Here is a 25334-nt window from a genome sequence, read left to right as displayed (position 1 = left end):
TATGAATTGATAGTTTACATACCCAATGCCAAGGGCACCAACCAAGGGCTCATGAATGAGAGATGAAAAGAAGTAGAATTGGAGCAGGGGAGGAAGAGAGTTATCTCTTCTTTTTTTTTTCTCATCCCTGACTGGTTAATTAGCCTCCTCCACTACCGAGCCTCAGCTGCAGGGACAGGGTTCAATAGTTCACCCATCTACCACTGAGCTACAACGATGGTAAACCTGGATTACCTGCTCGACCGGATACCAAGCCCCAGTTTTACAAGTACTCTTCTTGTTCACAGCCTGATAATCAAATCAGTCCAAAGAGCTGCCCTGGCACACTAAAGGTGTTGTCATGACAAGTTCATTTCACCATTTTCACCAGGAAATTATAACCAAGCGTTTACATTTTCAGCAGAAGGGCAACTTTCAGGATAAAAGGAAGAAAAAAATAGTTAATGTGATACGATTTTTGACTGCAGCCCTTTAAAATGTGTTGTTTTAAATAACTTAAATAATAGATTATAGCGGAATGCTGTGAGGTCCTAAACGTCTAAATGTAAAAGTCTCGTTTTTGGCCACTGTCCAACTAAGCACAAAGATCCGCACACACCTGATGCTACATTGTCACGTCTTCACTTGGTTCTCAAACAGTCCACAATGGGGGCCGAGAGGAAGCAGGACTACTGAGGGACAATAAGGGACTTGGAGAGCATAGGACTGATTGACAGAAATAACTTGAACATGTTTTAAAATAGGCACATAATAGAGGACAGCGTACTCACATTTCATTTGTCGCTCTTAATCATGTTCATCTCATCTTATTCATCACAGTCAAAAATTCATCAATTATTAATCTAATGGGATATACACCTCAGTGAATGCAAAAGTAATTTAGAAACTACACAATATACATTTTAACTGTGAACCTTTGTACATTTTTACAAAAAAAAAACATTCTGCAAAGAAAAGGTGCTCTCAACCAATTAACCATTCCATTCAACCGGATGTCTTCTTTGCGTTGTCTCAGTTCTTAACATAATACTTGATATATTTCTTGAAAAACGTTCCTGCGCTCCTCCTGGTTCTGTGGCAGCACCATCGCTGGCTCCTTGTTCCTGGCCGATCGGTGCAGAAGACTTGGAGGGTTGAGTCGCGCTAATGAAGTTGTCAGAGGCGTGTAGCATTGAGGCTGATGGGAGGGCCTGCCAGGCAACCAATAGAGAGGCTGCGTCTGTGATCAGCCGAGCATGATGGGAGACCACCCTGCGCAGCGTGTGCTGAGGGCCCGGCACAGCCCCTCAGATCAAAGAGCCGGCCCTCGTATACACCAACAATTAGAGAGATGCTGCAGCCTAACCCCGGCAGAAACAAGTGTGCACACACAAAGTAACACATAGATGCACACAAACGTAAAGAGATGCACAATGTGTAGCGATGCACACATGTAACTGCAGCTGGATAGTCGCTCTCAGCAAATAGCTTCAATGAGGAATTCTACGAAAGATGAACTCAAAAGAGAAAAACACGTGTCAGTTCCGTGTAGATATTTTAAGCCCATCCTTCACCTCCTCAGCCCCTCTTGCAGGTCCATGCCTCTCTCTTCCTCCTGCCCCCCCCCCCCCATTTTAGTTAAGATGTCTCATTATTAACCACTTCTCTTCCCTTTAGCCTCCAGTGTTATTGCTGCTCGGTCTCTTGCCCTGCCGCGCCTCCGATGACTTCCCTGCCTCTCCTCTCCTCTGCTCTCCTCTCTTCTCCTCTGCTCTCCTCTCCTCTCCTCTGCTCTCCTCTCCTCTCCTCTGCTCTCCTCTCCTCTCCTCTGCTCTCCTCTGCTCTCCTATGCTCCTTGCTCGGCCCAGGGTTCTCGTTTGAAATTCCAGAGTGGTGCAGTGAGACTGCAATAACCTACATACAGAACTCTCTCTCTCTCTCTTCGCCTCTGATTCTCATTTTCCTCCTCTCTCGGTTTTTTGTCTCTCACTCTTTTATTCCACCATCAGTCCTTTTTGTTCTAACCCCCACACCCCCCTGCCACGCTCTAGTGTATTTTTGAAATAAATATTATTGAAGGTGTAATGTATGTGCATATATAAGAACACTAATGAATATCCTCATCTTTTTTTTTTTATTTGCTTTGCAGACGTCTTTATTGGGATGGTGCACTTTTCCTTGCTTTGTTCTTTTATTTTTCTCGTCGCTACGGAAAGCCATGCGGGGGGTCCTTCATGTCAAATTGTTCACTGTTTATCATTGGTTAGTTTTAAAATGCTGATGCCTCTTACCTCCACTGTAACTCCTCATTCTGCGCCATCCTGCTGCGTGTGCCTGTAGCGTTGCACGTGTTTTGTGTGTGTGTGTGTGTGTGTGTGTCACTGGAGGCGCAACTCCTGTATGCCCCGCTGACTTCTGGGTGAACTCCCCTCCTGCAGATTAAAATAAAGCCAAGGAGAGGAGGAGGCCAGATGAGAAGAATAAAGTTTTTGTGTGTGTGTGTCTGTGTGTGTGTGTATAAACAGGATATGTGTTTACTACAGGGTTGGAGGTGTCACCATTTGTATTAATGTTCATATGTGGTTGTGTGCTGTTTGTCTAAATTCCCTCGTGCTTTCACTTGTTTATGAGGGTGCTATATGTGTGCAGGGGGGGCAGGACAGAAAAAAACAAGCTGGCTCGCTGCTGTGCATCCTGATTCACAACTTTTGTTAAACATATTATATCCTTCTAATGATGTGCGTGGAAGACACTGATGTGCATCATTGTCTTCTTTAACAATTTGTAGTTGCCCTTTTAAGACAGCAGGGTTATTCTCATTTCCTCAAGGTCCACCTCTTGTTAGTTCATTCTATGCCAATCAATACAACTTTAAAAGACGTTTATAACTTAAAAGATTGGGATCATTATTTTCTAATTATTGTTGGGAGCAATGCTGTTTGCTTGGTTGTTTTATGTTTTAAAGCTAAAATAAGTGAAACACAGAGAGAAAGAAGAGGGATTTAGTGGTTGTCATTAATATGTGAGAACTTTGTCGAATGGATGCTAAAACACAATCCAAAATAACTGTGTGTGTGTGTGTGTGTGTCCCTGGTAAAAAAAAAAAGCCAATGCATTATCACTCGGGAAGGGATGCCTTTTCTCATGTTAATATTTGTCAGAGTTACGTCGAGTAAAATATATAACACACAAAATGCTTCTACAGATGTGGAAAATAAGATCCTCAAAGTTCATCAAATTGGATGGTTAAAGGTTCGAAGCTAAGGTCAGGGTGCTTTTTTTGTAGCCGGGGAGGCACTGCAAAATGAGAGCGAAAGGCGAATGATTACTTGGCATGGATCATCACAGAGGGTCAGAACATGAGTCTAAATGCTGCACAGCAATTCTCTGAGGGAGGTTTGTGTGTGTGTGTGTATGTGTGTGTGTGTGTGTGTAAAAGAAAAACGAGAGACAGGAAGTGAGGGAGAGCGGCAGATGTTATATTGATGGCACGCCACGCTTCGCTTCTCTGTCCTGAATAATCATGATCCTGAGCTGATTGGATGCCGCTTCAAAAAGACGAGAGTGCGCGTGAACTGTTGATGAACTGGAACCTGTACATGAACCTACGCTGGTCCCAGCCCAGCAGCTCTCCCTGGTCCTCAGCCGGGGGAATTCCTACACCGGATTTATGCTGATGTCAACAAGTTCAACGAGTTCAGGGGGAAATCAGAGAGCTTTTTACATCTTCTTAGATTGGTGCACGGTTTTTGGAAAATTCTTGGTCTCATGTCAATTTAATGAAAATGATAATTTGCTCTTGTGTGCTGTACATCCGGTTGTTTCTGTGTGTTTGATGAGGGCGAGAGAGATTCGGTCAGACTGGGCTGGCAGGTGAGCAGACGTTTGCTCCAGGCTTCTATGCAAACTTTTGATACAACAAGTCTTTGTGGAACAGACACGGTTTTCCTCTTCCCCCCCCCCCCCGCTCTCTCTACCTCTGTTTCCCTCTCTTAAACTGTCACTGTCTGCATGTAATCTCTTCAGGGCTTTCATCATTTCCCGGCCTCAGATCTCGCCTTTCTTGTGGGTGTGTTTTTCTATAATAATATGAAACTTGAGCGACGGGACAGATGTGTGAAGAGCAGGGGGCTGTGGTACCGTATCACACACATGGGTGGCAGTATACCGTCAGGCTAGATTCCTCTCTCCCTCCTTCTGTCCCCTCTCCCTCTGACATAATTGTGCCCCATTTGTCTGTCTGTCTGTCTGTCTTTTCAAAAAATCTAAACTCACTTTTTTTTATTTTTTTTATATCAAGTCATGGATTTAACTGGATTTCCACCTTCATGCTCAGCTCCCAGTTTCACACTGTTTTCCTCATTCTTCTTTTGTTACATCTTTTCTCTCAATCCCCCTCCAGGCTATCTCTTTTTATTTCTACGGAGTCCTGGCACATCACCCCCCCCCCCACCCCCCCGTAGATACTCCCTGATCGAATGCTAAAATGCAGTGATGTTAGCACTTGTTAGCGCAGACGTATTCTTTCCTCGGTGTTCGATGCAAGGTCCATAAAGGAGCGGATGGACAAGGAATTGTAGCACTGATTGCCAGCTGTGACTCAGTACCATCAACTTGGAAATGATGCCAGCAGATAAATGCGCCCACACACATACACACAGAAACGGTATTTGCCGAGATCAAGGCCGTCACTCCGAGGGGCTAGAGGGAGATCAGGCAGAGATCCTATGGAAATAGACGGCTTTGTCATCGAAACACCCACCACTCCTCCCCTGAGATGTGCTGCTGCGGTGGTATCCTCTACTCATGGACTTTCTTCTTTTTTATCTTCCAATCGTTCTGTAACCTGCATTTGACACACACACACACACACACACGCCCTCACACACTCATACACTCACTGCTCCCTTATTCCCCAACTAGCCTTTTATAGTTGTTAAACTAAGCAGCATTTGTTTCGCCTGTCCAGGTTCCCACCACAATAGTTCAATGTGTGGCAAATACGTTGTTAGTTCAATGGTAAAACATTTGATGAAAACTTTGGCAAGACACTGCAGGAATGAACTTATTAACACGGTAAATCAATGCTAATTCTTTATATCGTTGATTTTAACATTGACAACAATATGGTTTAGGGGGGACTTCATTCTAATCTCATTCCTTCTTTTTGCAAGCATCCATATCTCCCTTCATTCGTTTGCAATGTAATACGCTGTGGCAAGTTCTAAAAAAAAATCCCTCCGTTGTGAGCCTGAAGCAAAAGGAAGCATTTCTACATTGCTAGTAGCTTACTGCTTTGCTGTGTCACTCTGAATATTGTCCAGGGTTCAATACTACTTGTATTGCTTGCCATTGCATCGTGTTGTATGTCTACAAATATTACATTCGATATCAGATGTTGAAATGTCTATTTATCCCTCAACGGGTCAGGTTTTCTGACTTAACAAATTCATCCAGCATTAAAAAAGGAAGAGGATATGACACTTATTTACCAATCTATTCCTCATTTTTCTTGAAGCTTGGTAGCAAAGCAGTTGTGTGAAATGTTTAATCCTCAGTCTGTGTTTGACGGGAAACAGCACAAAGAAAAACGTCTAACTATAACTGGACACCTGGAGACTGTCCTCTTTGTCTTCCAGGCCCTCGCACTCGTTCTCCTCTCACTTGTGATGTTAGCGAATCCACCGTAGGAAGACCTCAGAAGCAGATTATCAGTAATTGTAAGTGTGTTTGTGTTTTGAAGGGAAGGGGGGGGGGGGTTGTAACGTAGGTGAATAGAGTGTCCCTCCCCCCCATCAAGAGGCTTTGCTTTGCCCGCCTGCCGCCCCACTGAGCTGGGGTTTGATTCTTGTAGTGGCAGCTCTGTTAGAGATCCAAATGGACACTCCCCCTGTTGCATTCTCTCTTTCTCAGGAGTTCCTCTGTGGGCGAGTGGACGGGTTCTGTGCTTGCCCACATGCTGGTAATTGTAAGCGCATATGCATAAACACACAGCAGCTTTCCACCTTCCGCTGTGACGCCAAGCGGACGGTAATATACATTTTCGGGTGTCGCAGCTCGCTTATTTTTTTAAAGTGGGCCTTAAAATTGCTATTTAGTTAGTGGTTGAGCAAGCCTGTGGCCCTGTTTCTCTTCATCCCTCTGCTTCTTTCTTTCCATCCATCCGAACATTCCCGCCCTACACCTGAGAGAGACGAGGGTCTAGCGTGCCCAACTTGACCACATGTTTGCAGGGGTCAGCCAGAGTATCTGGGTGAGAGCCAGCCCGCCGAGAGCCGGAGCCAGGGCAGGCCGGGGTTTAGTTTGACCAGCAGCGAGCCCCCGAGTGTGGGCCGAGACTGAGATGGACGTGGGGGCGGGACTGCAGCTCTTGTATCCTGCAGATTAGAGTGATACACCATCTACGCGCACAGGATGGGCTTTTCATCATAACTCACCACCCTGGCCCTGACTGCCTGAGCTGGGGATTTTTTTTTGTGTGTGTGTGTGTGTGCGTTTTGGACCATGCCAGAAAGAGGAGTGACCACTTTTCTCTTCCCAACCGTAACGGCCGTGTAAACTTTTCAACCCACTTTCTCGTGTCATCTGACTAAAGCGGCATTCCACTCCAAACGCATGCGCCTTGCACCTGTGTGATGGTGCGTGCGTGCAGCTTATGTGTGTTTCTGTGGTCGTAGCACTAAGAGCGGTGCACTGCGGATTACCTCTAGTTCAGACAATTATATTTCCACCAGTCAATTCAAGGTCAGTTTTACGAACCCATCTAGTTGCCAGCAAATATACTGCCATCAAGAGTCCAAATGAAAGCGCGGTTTCAAACGTTATTTTCACTCCATTTCTTGATTTTTATTTTTTTTTCTATTATTGCTTGTACTCTGTATTTTTGTTCTGGAGAATAGTAGTAGGTTGCTTCAGTTTTTATACTTCAACTGCTGCTGTATGCCAACGTGTGTGTGCGTCTGCTTTGAGTTTGTTGCTCTGTCTAATAGCTCTGGCAAATGAATGAGGCCTGATGTTAGGAGCTTATTTAATAGGCAGTGTGCGTGTGTGTGTGTGTGTGTGTGTGTGTGTGCGCACAGTCTTTAGCAGTGTGCCACGTCTCAAGCCTCTTATTCTTGGATAATTGTGCTCCAAGTCCTCAGCCTCGCCTTTAGCCTGAAAACCAAGCTCATTGCGGCCCCCTAAGAGCCCCCCGACAAGGTAGAGAAAAAAAAAATCCCAAGTTGTCCTTGTGCATAAAAGTAGATTCTACTCTCCAACACCTTTTCAAATTAATATTTGTGATGGGCGCCATTCTGCCAAGCCCAGTTTCTGTTCCCCGCCTTTGTTCCTGCGTTTGATGTAATGGAGGCAAGGACAAAGAAGAGAGCAGGCAGAGTGTGTGAAAATGGTAGTTAAGTGGGCTTAAGGGCTCCTTCAGTACCTTCTGAAAGGCCTGGACCCTGAATAGGACCCTCGCACTGCTAAGCTATAGTGCGGTAAACAAGACAGGTCCAGCACAAAGGTGCGTCACAAATGAGCACAGACACCCTCCTCCCATTTTCGCCTCACCCTGTCTCACCCCGACCTCTCAACCGGCTCTGACATCTGACCAATCCCAAGATCTGTCTTGAGTCCCTCGCTCATTGCTCTCTCCTTTTATTCCCCCTTCATTTTTTTTTTTTTGCTCTCCTTCATATCTTTTCTCTTGTTCTTTAGTGTGTCTCTCCTCTGGTGTGCGTGCGCGCGTGCGTGTGTTTGTGTTTTGTTGTGCTGGTCCCGGCTGGACGGCTCGCTCCCCCCTAGCCAGCCTTGTCCCCGGTGCTTGGGCGGTTCGGCTCTTTTGTTGAGTTAATTGCAATGGGTATAATATACCAGTCTCTCGGAGGTCCATGGAAGACAATTAGACAATCCTAAGAATTTAATGAGACACCACCAGCCCCAATCCCCCCCCTCCATTGAGAAACACCCTGGTCTCCGTTGGCACCGACTGTGATGTAGTGAGGAGGGGGTTGCCATGCAGGTCGCCCGTCTGTGTCTGTTTGTGTGTTTACCAGATTGTTGGTCGGCCCATCAGAGAAATAGACCCGAAAGGAAAGACTAAGAGAGACGAAATAGAAAGCACCCCCGTCCCTCCCTTAAAAAAAAGGTATTCTGTATAGATTTCAGTTCTAAAGTTGCATGGCACATTTCCAGGCCTGTTGCATCGTGGGACTCTGGTGTGAAGAATTGCTCTTCCCGGACAGGACAGACTTCCAGGGAATATCCATGTAATTATTAAGAGCGATTATCCTGTTCACCCAGTGAAGGGACGGAACACTTGACAGTGTCATCCCCGAAAGGAAGAGGGATTGCTGGGGGGCCTGGGTGATAGACAAAACCTTGGGTGGCCCTTTAAGGACTTTTCCCCACTCCTTTCTCTCTCTCTCTCTCTCTTTTTTTTCTGTCTCTATTATTTGCTGAAATTAATTCTCTGTCTCTTTTTCTATCATACGTTGTCAACTCTTACTAAAACCTCTCTCTGGATCGTGCCAAGATAAAGCCGGCCTTAAAAAGAGTGGAAATATCCGTGAGTGATTCATTATACCTCTCTTTACCTCGCATGGCGATTAATTATTAATATTACTCGGCCATTGTCAAGCGCTCGTGATTCACGACCCTTAAAACTCGCCACATCATGAACGACAAGTTTTTCTTCATGTTCCTTTTTGTTTTCCCCTCTTTTCCTCCGCTCTTTCTCTCATCCTGTCATTCCTGTGCTTTTTCTCTCGCTGGCTAATCACGGTGTTACAACAAAAGACGGAGCTCCATTATTGCATGTGTGCGTCCCAGAAGAAAGGAAATGAGAACGGGACAGAGGGTGGCCGTGGCCTGACACTGCACTATTAATCTTCCAGTAAAGCCTTGTCAGGCAGAAACGGACACAAATGGATCACTCCCATTAACTGGGGGAGTGTAGGTAAGGGCTTTGACAAGCGTTTACCAGAGTCCATTTTCTCGCTAATGAAGAGGGGGAATACGCGACCTCCCAGCCAAAGCTGCCAGACCGCACTTTAGAGGTCTGGATGGAGGAGTAGAGGAGGGAGGAAGAAGTGCCCGAGGAGGAGAGAAAAAGAGAGAAGAGGAGAATAAGTGAGCGCTGATGAAAAGAATTGCTCTAAGGGCCGAAGTTGTATCAGGCGTTGGGTTAAGACTTGTCCACATGGCTCTTAGAAATCCCCAAAAGTCAGGGGACAGGGATTGTCTATGAGACCAGTGAACTTGGGTCCAGACGTTTATGGCATCCCTCACCATGATGCAGGACACATATTCCAAATGGAATACATCGAGCCTTACCTAAACGCTGCCATCTTACTCCTTCCTGCTAGAATTGCCGAAAGCCAGCTGAGATGTGAACACCCAACAGTTGATTGACACACACAGACATATTCTGTCCCGTTTTTTTTTTTACAATTTTGGTATTGGCTATTCACGCATAAGGGCGCACTGCTTCTCTGACACCCCAATCTTTTGGGAGAAGACCGAGGGCCACCATGGTAGGTGTCATTTCATGAGGGGTTTGCATTAATGCGCTATGTTTTAAACATGTGTCTGTCATGCTCTCCAGCCGTCTCCCGAGCTGTCATGTCCGTGCCCGGAGTTCTGTCCGCAAAGCTCTGAAAGCCCGCTGGCACTGTGGCACGGCTCTCTTGAGATGTTCTCAACATCACAACCGCACTCCCAGAGGGGTGCTTGTGTGTTTTTCTTTTTTTTTATTTAAAATCGTGTGTATGTGTGTTTGCATCTGTGAGTTAGCAAGGGAGACTTTGTCCCTTGTCCCTTGACGCCGGCTGGATAGGCAGGTGAGGTTTTCTTTCCGTTTTTTTTTCTTCCGGGAAGCCACATGGTAATAGAAGATACGCTGGAAACATCAAGGATCACGTCGCGGGGCCACCGTGTTACTCACCACCTCCCCTCCAGATGCCAAAGTGTCTTAGTTTAAGTCGGTGAATGTTGCAAGCGCATACTTAAAGGATGAATGAATGAATTGTGTCTCCCCAATTCTTTTTGCCCCTTTTTAAAAAATGCTGTCCATGCATGTCGCGTAAGCAATGGCGTCCTCCTGCTCGTCCTCGTTCGGAACCCCTCCGGAGAGGTTAATTGTGCATTCAATTGTTGATAAGGCAGTTACGCTGCTAGATGGACGCACGGCGCTGTACCGTCTTCCTCCGTCTCAGGTGGCAGTGAACAATGAGACCAGCTTCCCGATCCACGGGCCAAGATCAGTGGAGCCGGCGTCATTAAAGAGATAGCAGCACTCGCTGACCCGGGCGATACGGGCACAGGGAGCAGAGGATGGGGGGGGGCGGCCCGGGCCCGTTCGGCTGTTATCACTGAGCTCTGTGTTCCGCGGGCTCCCGGGGGGGGGGGCTACGAGACGGGAGGAAGACTTCACCTTCCTCTTCCCAGAAACCCCCTCCCCCCTCCCCGCCCCGTCCTTCCAAAGCACTCCCGCTCCCCCAGCAGCCCCTCCCCACCCGCCCCCCCACGCCCCAAACATTTTTAATTATATCTTCTCCCAAGTAGTGCGCCTCAGTAACCAAGGAGCTGACATTGATGCATGTGCTGATAAATCCGCAAACACTGGAAACAAGATTAACAAAGATTCTGAGGAAAGGGTGACAGCTAATTTTGCGCAGTGGTCGCCGCCTCATTCAAGAGTGATGTTTTTGATAGCAAGCCACGCCTGAGAATTCACGCTCAGGGGAAGGGGGGAGGGGGGAAAGGAGGGGGGGGGGGGGGGTACGCTACGCCATCGCAACGCGAGGAGTTCCGCGGCATTTGCACTTTAAACAAAATTGTTATTCTTTTCCGCTCTCCGTCACTGCGGCGACTGGCCCAGTCTGTCGTCCCCCCTGCCGAGCAGTTAGCTTCTCTGTCGTTTTTCCTTCCCACCTTGTTTGATTGTGCAATCATAACTTCAAAAAAAAATAAAAAACCTATTTGCACTCAGCACCACGAGATAATTTACTTTTTACTTTTTTACGATTGTCAACACGTTTTGCCACACCTGCCATATTGAATATGACTAAGTGATCCTGGGAGACGTTACAAAACATTAACCTGTTAGTAACCTAATACGAGTGTGTTTTTCATCTTCTGTCTCCTATTTCCCAATTAAGCTTCACAAGTGATCGACAAAGAAGCGACTTGAGAAAAGACAGCACGCATTCATTCGGCTCCTCTCTCCGCCTATCTGTGTTTGTGCGTGTGGGTGTGTGTGTGTGTGTGTGTGTGTGTGTGTGTGTGTGTGTGTGTATCCGCGTGTACGTGTGCCAGCCCAATCAGGATGATCTAATCAGCAGTCTGTATTGTGGAGTCGGTGACACGCCACTCCAGGCCCGTGGTCCTGTCTCTGAACTGACTCTCAACCCACCGAGACACCGATACGCTCCCCTCTGAGACAGATATCAGTCTGCCTCATCACACACACACACAAACGCGCGCACACTCACACACACACGCATACGGGAGGAGAGAGAACGAGATAACAATCTTACTTCCACAGCTGATTCCCCATTTTCTTTCCATCGAAGAAGCCACGCCACCCTACCTCCTCCTCTCCTCTCTCTCCTCTGTGCAGCCAATTTCAGGTCTATACAGTAGGAACATCTTGTAGATTTGTTTTGTTCTTTTTTCATGCCTCTCTCCTTTTTCTCTTCCCTCTTTTTTTCACGTCTTTATGTCTCCCGTCCCTGAATCGCCTCCCCTGTCTTCCTCTGAAGGCAGCTGACAGCTTCTTTCACTTTTCTTTGTCAATTTCTCCTTCTCCCTCTCTCTCTCTCTATCTGTAGCACTCTTTTTCATCTCAGCCCCCCCACCCCGTCCACCCCCCCCACCCCCCACCCCCCCCCCCCCCCCTCCATCTGCTTTCGCTTTTGTTTGCTCAGCCCCTCTCCCATCCCAACTTGATAATGAGGAATGTGGTGTGACCCTGACCTCCATCGGCCCTGCAACCACCTCCGACCCCGCCAGGTGACCCCCGGTCCCTGTTTTGACAGCTTGATTAATTACAGAGTGTTATGATTTATGAGAAAAGCAGTATGTAAAAATAATAGACAACAGGTGGTCTTAAAAAAGTGGTGGATTTGAAAGAGCTTCTAGTGAGGATTGCGGTGGGGTGTAGGGGGTTGGCCTGTAAGTGTGTGTGTTTGTGTGTGTGTCTGTGTGTGAGCGAGAGAGAGAGAGGGGATGCGTTTTACGGCCACTCCATGGAAAAATTGCTTTTCAGCCTTTTTAGAAGGCTACATTGGGTTAATAGGAAAATGTCTATTGCTCCGTACACGGCTTCCTTAGTTGCCACAGCATGGCCTATGGCAGGATAAAGGGGATTCCAACATACATGCGTAGCTCCATGTGTGTGCTATGAAGCATAAACCCGGCCATGTGGTAATGACACTATGGAAAATGGGCTGGAACAGACATGCATATGCAGACACACACACACACACACATATATATATATTCTCTGCAACCTCTTACATTCTGTCTCAAAAAGCAAAGTAAATGGCAGGACAGAGCAGCCATAGTGTTTACCCTTCACACTTCAAACACGGCTTGTGATTGGCTGCAGTGACCTCCTCCATCTCTTGGACCTGTGGTGCAGCTCCACTTAGACAGAGGTCAGAGTCTTGGACCGTGTGTGTGTGTGTGTGTGTGTGTCATTACGGTTGTGTGTCTGTGTGTAGATACCGTAGTCTCCTCAGAGGGTTGCAGCTTGTTACGCTCTCACAGTTTACAATACCACATCAAGTAGAATATTTTACACATATAAAATAGCAAATCTTATCTCCTCAAAGGTCATTCTTGAAATATACCAACCTCACATAGCAACAGTCTGCAAGATCGACAGGACCTCCAGTTCTTTCTGTGGCCCTCCCACCTAGGTCACGATAACAGGGCAGCGGTGAAGGGACTCCGCTTTGACCTTTGACCCATGGAGGTCATAGTGGTCCTGTGATGTTCAGTGAGATTAACACCCCAAACGTAAAGGCATGGTGCCATTAATCTCAAAGACAGTGGTAGTAACTGATAGATGACACCTAGTGCAGCGCACCTTTGCTTGTTTCATTACAACCGAGCAGTCAGAATCTGAATTTCAAGATCTATAATGTAATTATTTAAATAAATCTACATAAAAGGACAGACCTTAACTATTGCAAGAAATTTGCTCTAAATTCTATGTAATTTACCATGACTTACGCAATTATATTGTTCTGCCATGAAGGTGTGATGTGCCTAGAGGTCTGTGCATGTTGATGCATCTGCAACGTTTAGATGTGTCCTGCCATCGACCCCGACCAGCTCAGCCTGTACATGTGGCCATGCGTCTCGCACCCACTGCGTGTGTGTCCATGTGTGTTATCGCTCGAACTACCTGTCCAGATGGTGAAGTAGAAACATTCATTGACAGGGCTCAGGGTTTGACATGGGGGTGGAATTTCTCTACTCCTGTCAAACTCAAAGCCACACATTGATGTCATTTAGTTGCTGTGATATCATCTTGATCAACGGAGATGGATATTTTATTACTGGGGTCAGATGCTTTATTTCTGAAATTTAGAATTGCAGCCAAATACGTCGTCTTTTAGGTCCCATCTTCATGATAATCATCATTCCCGGGGTTAACTTCACTCCTTTCTTCTGTGCACGAGGCCTTTAGGCCAGGGTTGCTCCTCTGATGCATTTCTCTCCTCCAAATCTTTTCTCTTTTTGTAGCATCTCTACCCCCCCCTGCCCCCCTCTCCCCTCCTCCTCCTCCTCTTCTCACCTTTCTGCCTGATTTATACATTAAATAGTTAGGCAGAAGGGTATGGGGGCACCTATCATTCCATGATCTATATCTCTGTGCCCTCATTAAAAATACATGTGTATGCTTAGGGGAGACACTATAGAATATATAAATCAAAATGCTAACAACATCAGAATAAGCCTCCTGTATTTATTTCCCCATAGCTTTCCCTGTGTGGAAAAAGGACTGGTCCTGCTTACTCTATTTATTTAGCTGTATATGTGGCCAGCACATGTTTGATTCTTTAATATTAAAGAGGATTGGAAATATTTGTTATTCACTAAGCAGCTGATTCTATAATCTTCCCAAGTGACATTGCCGACTATGACATTGGTTATAATGGCATTTACTTTGGCAATTTCTAGAATGGTTTCGGTCTAATTGTAAAAGGATGTAATCAAAACTTTCATTTGGATATTTGGGTGTGTGTGGCTCAGTAATTAGTGGGACAGTTCTAAACTATTGGTGTTGCTAAATAAACATTCACAGTTGTGTCTATGCGAATGACGCCCTGGTCTTCTGTAAAAAATAAAAAATGCAAAAAAATGACAAATGACTTGTGTAACATTTACTTGCTCAATCGATAGCTGTGACAATTTCCACCTGGAAGGTGATTAATGCTACATCCACCCCCAATCTAACAAGCCCCAACCCTGCACCTCCTTCTGTGTTTGTCGTGCTGAGAGCAGATGAATCCGGTCTCCGAACTGTGTGCGTGTCAGTGTGTGTGTGTGTGTGTGTGTGTGTGTGTGTGTGTGTTGCGTTGCACGCACTGTCCAGGCGCTCAGATGCTTCATCAAGCATTGAGCAGGCATAGTGACTGAACAAATTCAAAGATTCACACACGCCGAGCATGGGAAATAATTGACGCATAAACTGTCTTTGACACCGCACTGAGTGAGTTACTCAACGGTGTCTGCGTGAGTGTCTTCTTCATGTCTCTCCTTTCACTAAGGTGCTGAAAATAGACAGGTTGGGGGGAGCGAGACAGGAAGAAAGAAACGGAAAGTGAAACGGAGGGAAAGAAATGTAAATGCGAGCATGAAAAGAAGCTGAGGCATCAGGGATCTGAAGTTGTGCTATTCTCTTCACTTCCTCCACCCCACTGCTCCACTTTGAACTCATTTATAAATATTCAGCTCTACATATAAACAATATCCAAATGAGCCCAGGCATCCATGCCAAGGTTAAAAACTCTGCTGCTTGTTCCAGACAAAACTACTTGACTAACTGGAAAGGTTAGCCTTGTATTCTGACCCAAACTATTGATTGCTCATTACAATCAAGGAAAAGAGAATCATTACCAGTCTTATTTACTTTGACCAAATTAGTGTACGACCACATTAATGGAAGCGAACACCAAATGCAGTCTTTGAACTTGAAGTGAAGCGTTGAATTTAGACCTTAATTAAATGGGTTCTCTTCATAAGAAGAGAAACCGATGTAGTGGGCAATTTATTTCTAATTCTAAGGGGCCGAAGGGAAGATTAAGCCTCCGTTGGTCTTACTTTTCTCATGTAAACATTTGTGTTGGTTTTTTAATTCATTGTTTAAACTTGCATGAGTTAACCAGAGGATTAAATCTTTTTTTTTTCTCCACTGTCCCATGTATGTATTGTATTTCAAGCAACTCAATTTAGGTGTGATTTGAGTCTATTATGAAGTGATTAATTGTTAGATTTTGCTGTATTTTTTAAAAATTTTTAGAGAACATGACATTCATATTTTAGGTCTTCTCTGAAAGTCCTCCCATGGCCCCCGGGTATTGCTAGTTATCAAGCGGATGATTGATTTTGTGCTGACAGGCGATGACAATCCCGTCTCATCCACTCTTACATCACCCCGAGATCCACACATGTCGTTTCATAGCCCCACCGGTGCAGTAAGTGTTCTCTCACCCTTCTGCTCTCAGAGAAACACAGTGTTTGGTTGGGTATGGGGGGGGGGGGGTCTCAAGACTGGTGCTCTGTAAAAATGGGACAAGGGGGCACCGTGACTTAATCTGACATTACTCTGCGATCTGTGTGGCATCTCAGAGGAGTGGGAAAAATAGAGAGAGAGAAAAGAGGGGGATCTGATGGATAATGGGGACCCGGCATGCAAAAAAGGCTCACGTGGAGACGGAGACGGACAAGGTCACACAGTGCAGGGTTGCCCCGAAGGGGGGTGGGGGGGTGAGAGTGTACTTGTTATTACAGTATTTACCTTCCCTCGCTTGCTTTCATGCCTCTTCATTGAAGAGCGGTCTGTCTTTTTATGTTCTTCATCCCTGTGAGGAGTTTTGTACTCGTATTTGATGTCATTTTAACCACAGCTGAGATGCAAACACATGACTGCTCTGGCTCACTCCCCGACACGGCATTTCTTCCCCGGTCGGCCATTGTGCCTCGCTCAGATCTCAAACCAGACTGTAGCCTGCAGACATTCCTCCCCTCCTCCTCTTCATCTTATTGGATATGCCACGCAGGGTGACCCTTTCTCCCTTGTCAGTCAAGCCTGAGCAGCGAATCGGGAAGCTCAGTGTTGCTGAAACAAGGAAGTGGAGCAAAGGCTGTTGAGAAAAGGGAGCGCCGTTCGCCCCAACCGTAACAGCCCCCCCCCACCCATCCCACCCCCACCCCGACAGAAAACTAATAAAGTAAGCTGCCCGATATCCAATTTCCATGAAAACCTACAGACCGCTCCGCGATTGTCAAGATGGAAGATGCATGCGCGGATACATTATGCACATTATGATACAAATGCACTAAAATGCCAGCGCAATGTAAAGAAGGGCATTTGTACACTCTTATTCGGCTCATACAACCTCAAATTCATGCAACCATACTATCCACTTTCCTCACTGCATGCACCCGTGACCGCTATCAGCCATGCTTTGTACCTGTCAAGTGCTGTCCTTTTCCCTGTGCCCAAAGCCCTGCTCGCTACATGAGAGCTCTCACATCAAAGCTTCGCTGAGCTCCACATGCACAGATGAAACACCCTCTCACTCCGGCCGCCTCTCTCGCCGGTCCCGCACATTAGACACATTTCATTTCATTACAACGCCACTGGAAAAATAGAGGTGCTGCTGTCTTAAAGGGACATCTTATTCACTCTCTCTCTCTCTCTCTCTCTCGCACATGTGCACTCACCTAGATGTGGACACACACACACACACACACACACACACTGTCTATCTTTTCAAATAATGTGACTGAAAGGGAAAATAATGATCTGTTACCATCAAAGTTCTAGTGGACAAGCAGCATCTGATTTGACCATAAAAAGGGGACATCATTGTCATCAAAGAGTATTGACAATACCGTGACCACAGTGCAGTGAGACTTGAGTTGCATCATGAAAAATAACAAGTAATGCTTAATATAATATTTATATTGCTAACTTAAATTAGATTTTTCACCATAGCGCGCGCGGATATTAAAAAGCATTTTGGTTTTCAAAGACCTGCACACAATGGCGCATGTGGGAAGATGGAGGCGACGATGACGACGGAGGAGGAGGAAGGGTTTCACCGCGATGATGAGACAAGCCCCGGGTTTCCTTAGCAGCGGCAGCCTTTGTTGTGCTATCTGGTGTGGGACAGGCCGACAAAGGAGAGCTAAGGAGCGTCCAGAGCGAGGTGATTGGGGTGGGATGCCCCCCGCACCCCCCAAGAGGGGTCGGGGGGCGACCCTCTTGACCGCTGGCCCCGGGGCAGGGACGCTGTGTGGTGTGGGCACAGGGGCACCCACAGGGCATGGGAAGAGACTTAGCCTGCATACGGCAGCAGAAAGACCGGACTGACCCAGCGCTTGAGGACCGTTTGTGTGTGTTTCATTTGAGACGATGTGTGCGTGTGTGTGTGTGTGTGAGTATAGGACAAAGGCAAAGTGACCCGACGTAAGCAGTGTGTGAGGGAGAGATTTAGTTGCATAAAAAGGCGGGTGACCCAAGGTTTGTAGGGTGCATTTGTGTAAGATTCACACTTTGACAGCACATCACAACACAAAGATCAGATTTAGCAGGTGTAACCAGTTTGTGCGTGCGTGAATTTGTGGGGGTTAGCTGGAAACACAAAGACGGAATGACCTAACTCTACAATGGTGTATGGAGAGATTTGATGAACATTAGCTCTGTGGGAGAATTTAGTTCTCTGGAAATTTGGGGTAAGGGTTGACATTGTGCTGCTTCATTTTATTGTCATGGAGGTTATTCTTTTCTATGGTTTGTATATTTAATCTGACAATCCCAGTAGTAAGTAATAATGGGATTATTATTTTAGCTAAAACATATTATGAATCAGATTTATAAAGCATCATTTGAATTGCATATATATATATATATATATATATATATATATATATATATATATATATATATATATATATATATTCCCCCGCTCAATAGATTTTAGCTCAGTCAATCAGCACCAGACTGTTGTGTGTTTGGTTGATGGAGGGAAAACTAAGAGGAGGAAGTGTCTGGACAGGGAGAGCAGTGCTTTCGACCCCTGTGCTCAAATAAATGATGGTTTCCGACATAGAGGTGAACTCGGCCGCCCTTCATCTCCTGCGACAGCACTGGTGTCCTTTACAGCGATGTCCTTCTGGGTGACTGGACAGCTGAAAGGGTTAGCACTGTTAGCATGCTTAGGTGTTTTAGCCTTTCCATAAGAAAGGCTATAGGCTACAGGCCACTCAGGGTTAGCATAAGGACGCTAAAGGCTAGGATCCGGGCCACTCGAGGTTACCGACAATATGCTTAAGGGCAGAAAGGGTTATTGATCAGTAAGAGCACTGAAGACCAAACATGGTTGTAGGCCACTCGGGGTTAGCTGCAGAGCCCGTGGGCCAGTGTTGCTGAACCATTAACTTTTGGCCCTGTGAACTAGGATTAGGGGAAGGGAGAAATTCACACAACATGACCTGATGGTGGTTGAGTGCAAGATTTTCTGTTTCTTTTTCTCCGTCATTCGCTTCTTCCATAGGACATTTTATGACCGCACGGTCCGCTTTTATTTGATGGTAGTTTAGATTTTCATGAACATTTTTACTTACTTAAGTATTGGATGTAAACATTCATTGATTTAATATTGTGTCTTGTTTTCATGATGTTGATCTTGTCTTGTCAGTTATTTTATCAGGCTGCCACCAGTGGGCAGTGGCACAAAGCTGGTGTCGATCCGTTCAGACTACATCTCTCTCTGTGTGTTTTCTTTCTTCACTATTTATCTTTGTCTTACATTGTATCAATCCATCAATCAATATCCTTGCTCGCTGCTTCTCACTCTTTCTTCCTTCTCTGTCTCCCTGTGTTCTTTTCCATTCTGAGATCCATCCGTCTGAATGAGCACTTCTGTCTGTCTCTGAACTTCTGTATTTGTGTGCAAATTTGTTAGCGATATCTCCAGGCTGGATCAATCTCACCAAGGGAATTTATTTCCAGTCAAAGGACATTTTGTGTCCATACTTTTGACTGGTAGTGCACATACACACAAACTAATAAAAATCAGAGTTGGAGAAACATCATCTACCTAGACTTTGCAAATAAACTGTAAAGTAGACTTGTAGTTTTTTTCAAATCATAAATCACTTGCTAAATTATCATTTGACTTTCTGTAACGTAAAATACAACTTAATTTAATCATGTTGAAAAAGGTTATTTTTACAACTAGAATTAGAAAACATCTGTTGAGTTTTAAATGATGTCCAATTTTCTTCTGTCTTAAGTTTATTACTTTCATATTGATACAGTACGTTAAAACATGAATTCACAAATATTTCCAGCAAGAGAGGGAGAGCCTCGTCTGAATGTGAAAGCGAGTGAGAATCAAACTGATTTTATAATCTGAATAAGTGAGAACATGCAATTTGGCTGTTGTCACCATAAGGCAGGTGCTAAGGGAAGGGGTGTGTGGCAGGTTTGATGTCGGCAGGCACGGGAGGGACACATATTCATGCTTTGCCAACGGAAGACAAGCACTTTGTGTTAACACTTATTAGAGATGTGGAGACGCACCGCCTTGAGAGGACACAGTGTGTGATGGCCATTTGCAGAGGAAGTTGAGGGAAGCTGCCTCACTAAACTCCCTTTCACATCTTTTTTTTTTTTTTTTCCAGACCCCTTGGTACTTGTGTAGTGTGTTTCTGTTGTGTGTGCATGTGTGTTTATGTGTCTCTGCACAGGGATATACCCTTACGTATTGGGCGGTGTATATGACAATGGGGGGTTGTGTGTGGAAAGCACAAGCAAAGTGTAACAGGAATCCATCCATTTCCTCCTTTAGTTTCAGAGTGCTTGGGACAATAAACAGTTAATTAAAATTACTTCAGAGTTCAAAAAGTCCCCAAAGGCTGAAGGAGAACTTCCTTTTCTCCACAATGCATTTCACTTCTGTCAATCTTTGTTAATATAACCACTTCTGTTTTTTTTATTTTATGTATTTGTTATATTTAACCTTCCCTTCAACTTTTGCATTTTTAAGTACCACCCTTATTATTTATTAATTCTTATCGGATGTGAAAACCAACATTTCTAGATGTTTGACTGTGCCAGTGACATGTTTGAAGACCCGTACACAAACCTAAACGAACATACACAGATACGTATGTAGTAGAGGCCAACTCTTTTGTTGAGTGATGGTGGGATCGATTGGGTTGGATATTAAGTGACACGTGGCCTTTGGAGCCACTAAATGCTGCTCACCGACCGAATCCAGCGCCGCTGCATCTCAACCCCCCCCCCCCCCCCCTCACCCCTAGTTGATTCCCAAGCTCGGCCCCCGCAGCGACGCGCTCTCTTCTGTCTCTTCCTCTGCAAGTGCTTTCGGTGTTTGCGCTATTACTCCACAATCTGCATGTGGTTGGATTATTATTTCCTCAGAGTTATCCACCACCAAGCTCTTTGTTAAACACACGAGCCCCTAAAACGGTGCCCGGGCAGGAAAGTTTAATGTAGCATGCGGTGTTAAAAATGCTTTTCTTGGTAGGTTTGTCTAAATCAAATATTGTCTCATTCTGTTTCTAAAAAACAACAAACAACTTTAAAAAAGAGAAAAATTGTTACATTCCCTGTTAGGTTTAATAAAGCATATTAATGCTATTTAAAATGAAGATTATTTTTTTTCACATTTAATTTTAATTTAAAAAAAAATCATCATTGTATGAATAGAATTTACAACATATCTTTCTCACACACACACACACAAAGACACACACACACATTTGTCATACTCTTCAGAGGGTATATTTATCATATTTAAATGATTAAAACGTTATTTTAATGCTTTTTGTTTTCTCATCCTGGATTATTTTTTTGAATTATTTTTTTGTTTGTTTTATATTGTATATTATATCATGATGCACTTTGTTTTAATAAAGGGTCTATACATCTATAGTTTTATCATTTATTATCATAGTTTTTTATAATGTACTACATCAATGAAAGCTATCAATATGTAAGACATAAATATTATAAATGCTTAACGCAACCATATTGTGATGCCGTGGAAGTAAGACACATATTTTTCATATCTCTTCTTTTAGGAGGGCTACGGAGTGATGGTGCTCAACCCCAATGAGAACTACCTGGAGGTGGAGAAACCAGCCATGTTCTCCCCTCTGCCCTCTCCTACTGAACCGCCCGACGAGCCCGCTGAAAAGAGGGAACGCAAAGATGACAAAGAGGGCAAAAAGAAGAGGGAATTTTATGAGAAGTACCGTAACCCACAGAAGGAGACGGAGACGGAACGGATTCCTGTCCGGGTGAGTCCGAGGGGAAGGGAAGGCGGGGTGGGGACGAGAGAAAGAGAAGGAAGGCAGGAAGGAAGTGTTGGAAAGCCGCGGCGGAGGGACGGAAGGACAAATGTTTGTCAAAGGCAGACATGATGGGGGAGGAGGTAGGAGAAGAGGCATAGGTGAGAAAATGGGAGGGAGGAATGTGGGCAAGTTTGGAGGAGATAAAAGTGGAAAAGAAGGTGCGGGTACGAGAAATGCGGGAGGCAGAAAGCTGAGGAAGCTAGGGAAGGAAAATGTTAGGTAACAAGGGATGCAGGGAGGATGCGAGGCAGAGGGAGAAAGAGAGGCTCTTGTGTGGTCAGCCTGTGTGTGAAGAGGTTGGCCGTGCTCCAGTCGCCTCTCAGTGAGCAAGTGTTAACCACATGGCTACCTCCCTCTCTCCCTAGTCCTCACCCTCTTTCCCTCCCTCTCAGATGGTGGGCTGGTCAGCGGAGCTCTGGCCCTTTACTCTCGCTGACCGCTGGGATTATTATCTGCCCAACGCACAACCTGCAAACACACTGCGACATGCTTATCGTGCTACACTGACTGCACACACACACACACTCTCACACAAACAGACTAACATTGCTCCACCAGTTTACCTTGTGGCTGTTAAATAAATATGGCGTAGATGATTTTTGTTTTCCCCTGACAACAAAATTCTAATGCCTCATCAATGGCGTCTCTTCATTTGTTTTTTATTCTCTTAAAAGCTCTCATTCAGTAAGATTTCTAAGATTAAGGGCACGATGAGCCATGGTTTCTCCATAGAAGTGTCCTCATTTATTATATATATATTTGCGTGCGTGTGCGTGTGTGTGTGTGTGTGTGTGTGTGGGGGGGGGGGGGGGGGGGGGTTTGTGTGTGAGTCAGTTAGGGCTGTTTTGGGACTAGCGGGCGGCATGTGAGCTGTCAACACAGTTTTTTTTTTTCCTCCCCCCCCCCCCCGGCACTACCTTTACACACGCCCTAATAAGGGATAATTAGCCGCCGTTCTCTGGTGCTCTATCGCACCTCTTTGCGTGTGCGCTGGTTTTGCTGATAACATTCTGACGTGAAACTGACATGACAGTCCTCTGCCAAACACTGTGATAGACATGTTTTTAACATAGTCAAACTTACTTAGATATTTTTTATTTTATTTTACGCCATATATTAGTAGTCAAATTTGCTCATTTCACCTAAGCTTTTTGTATCATATCCCAGTTGTATTTATGCATGCATCTACATTTTATTCTACCTACGTCAACAGGAGGCTGTTAATTTTATTTTCTCCCTTTCCTTTTGCCTCACTCATCAACGTTGGCAGAGATCATTAACAGCGTTCCAACCAAGATTCCCCTGTCCTACGACAAAGCATGCAATATTTGGATATAGGGCTTTTTGTTTGCTTTCCCCATGCTTGTATAAGGCCAGATGCATTAGGACAAGGGTGGCATGCACTAGTGGTGTGTTGTTTTGAGGCTGCAGTGTCTCTGAACTGCTGTGAAATGCTGTTCTCTATAAGAAGTCAGGACAGACCTCCAATTGAGTAACTGAAGAATAATAAACACCCGTCCAGTTTCAAGTTTCTTCTCTGTTTACAAATTGCTAATTGATTTTGCAGCCTGTGAGTGAGTATCTGGAGTTGGGGCACTTTGTGGAAGATTTAGTTTGGCTTCTATTTGTTTTTTTTCCCCGACTAGCAGGTTAAAAAAAAAAGATCTGCGAAAGCCAGCAAAGAAGGGTTCACATAAAAGGTTTATATTTTCCATTCAAATACACTTGTCCTTAGATGCAGGGATTGTAAGACTCTGGACAAAGATTAATGAGTTAGCAGGTTGGCTCTGTGTTGGTGCTTCTTGAATTTTGACCTTTGACCTAGAAGTCAGCAGGATGCTAGTGTGGATGACCCCTCCTCTACCGTACACGCCTCCTCTTGCACTGCTTTAGTCTCCACTGATCTGCCTGCCCCAGAGTAAGCTGTCACACACACACACACACACACGGCACATACACACACACACACAAAGAAAAAACACATACACAATCCATAAGCACACACATACCGACAGACGAAAGAGTAACGGAAGTGAAAAAAGAACTACGTCTTTGACGTGTGTGTGTGTGTGTCTACAGTGGATGCTCAAAAGACAAAAAGCAGCCCTGCTAAAGAGGTTTGATTTGATCCACCACCCACTCTGAGTAACAGAGGTGAAAGAGAGGGATACACACACACGCACACACACACATACACGCACCTTTTTTTTATTCACTACAACTCACACTCTAACTCCCGCTGAGCTGCTAGACCACCTACACACAGCCATTCAGAAACACACTCTCAGATAAATACCCCCACCACTTATAACTTAAATGACACAAAAAAAACACGAACACAAGTTGAATCACGACCTGTCTTGCGTAGTATTTATACCTATTAGTCTTTTTTTTTTTAAATAATAATTTATTGACACTCTCATTCACACTAGTCATGCCAGCCCCCCTTATAGAGTTGAGTTGATTAATACTCTTCCATACACACATTAATAAGCTCTTAACTGCTTTTAGGATTCTTACTTTTTAGCCTTGGGTTCATAGTGTGTAACCTCTCAACCTTATCTAATCCCTCTCACTCCTCCAGATCACACACATCGTGGCCATGTTTTGGGGGAAGATGGTGAAGAGGGGAGAGTAAAGAGAGGACAGAAGGAGGGATGGAAGGGTAGAAAGTCTGATGGGAGGGATGCTGATGAGGATAGTGGAGGGGCGGGTAGGGGGTTAGCACTTTGCCTTATAGAAGTTTGGGAGTTCACTTTACTCTGAATTTTAGCAGTAATCCAGTTAGCTATTTTCTGTCAGCCAAGCGGAGGAATGGCAGGAACAAAAGGCACATTCATGGGCTTAAGAAGCTTCCAAAGAGTTCACCCAAGGCTGGCTGGCTGGGATTAGGCCAGCAGGCCTTGGAAAAAAAGAAGGGGGAAAAAAAGAGCAAAGGGGACAAAAAACAGAGCTTCGCCTTTCTTTAAGCACCACTTATTTTTATAAATGACTGGAATACTATTCTCTGTTTCTCCCCTCGTTTTTTTTTTTTTTTTCCTTTTAGGATCTCACATGGTAGGTCGTGCAGAGAGAGGGACAGACCCACAGGCCCCTGCGCCAATAGAATTTTAACGTAGCGGATTGAGGTTTTCCTTCTCTGTTGTCGGTGCAATTTCAAGAATACAAGATCTGTGTGATTTGACTAATTCCTTCACTATGATAATACTGCCATTTTCTCAACAATATTTTCATTTTTTCAACAATATAATTACATATTGGAGCGCTTCAATGTGCTAGTGTTCCCACTCAAGCCATTATTTAATTCCCTTGTGTTCAACATTTGCTTTTTACCTCTCACTCTGCTCCTAAATGTAGGACATGTTGTTATTGCAGATCATACCTTTAGTGTCAGGCTTTGGAATACCCTGGGCCCCAATTGGAGGTCCCATTATTCCCCCCTGCAGCCGGGCTGAGACCCGTGTCCGTGTTGAGCAGACGATGTCCTGTTTCCCTATGTTCACAATATAATGTAATACAAAATGTCCTGAGGAGTCACTAACGCGCACACACACACACACACACACACACAACTACAGACAGAAACTTAACTATAAACATTAAGACATGGACGGACAAAACACCCAGCGGTTATTGTATTTGACATGGGACTACAGTGTTTCTCAATGGGACTGGGTTTTTGCTCTTTGTCACCTTCACCCCTTTGCCCCTATTCGCCGCCCCACAAGCAATTATACAGACAGGGT

At 45.0% G+C, this 25334-nt stretch overlaps 1 protein-coding gene across 1 annotated transcript in view; it reads left to right on the top strand.

The window, feature by feature from the left end:
* arb2a (ARB2 cotranscriptional regulator A) overlaps positions 1-25334 on the top strand; it is a 150186-nt gene that overhangs the window by 30868 nt on the left and 93984 nt on the right. Inside the window, exon 7 of the mRNA XM_037481748.2 lies at positions 21316-21534. Coding sequence (XP_037337645.1) covers positions 21316-21534 — 219 coding nt within the window. The remainder of the gene's footprint in view (positions 1-21315; positions 21535-25334) is intronic.

This window comes from Pungitius pungitius, chromosome 5 (genome assembly GCF_949316345.1).
Source record: "Pungitius pungitius chromosome 5, fPunPun2.1, whole genome shotgun sequence".
NCBI lineage: Eukaryota > Metazoa > Chordata > Actinopteri > Perciformes > Gasterosteidae > Pungitius > Pungitius pungitius.
Note: the sequence above shows the minus strand (reverse complement) of the source record. Positions and strands in the feature narration are given on the sequence as shown.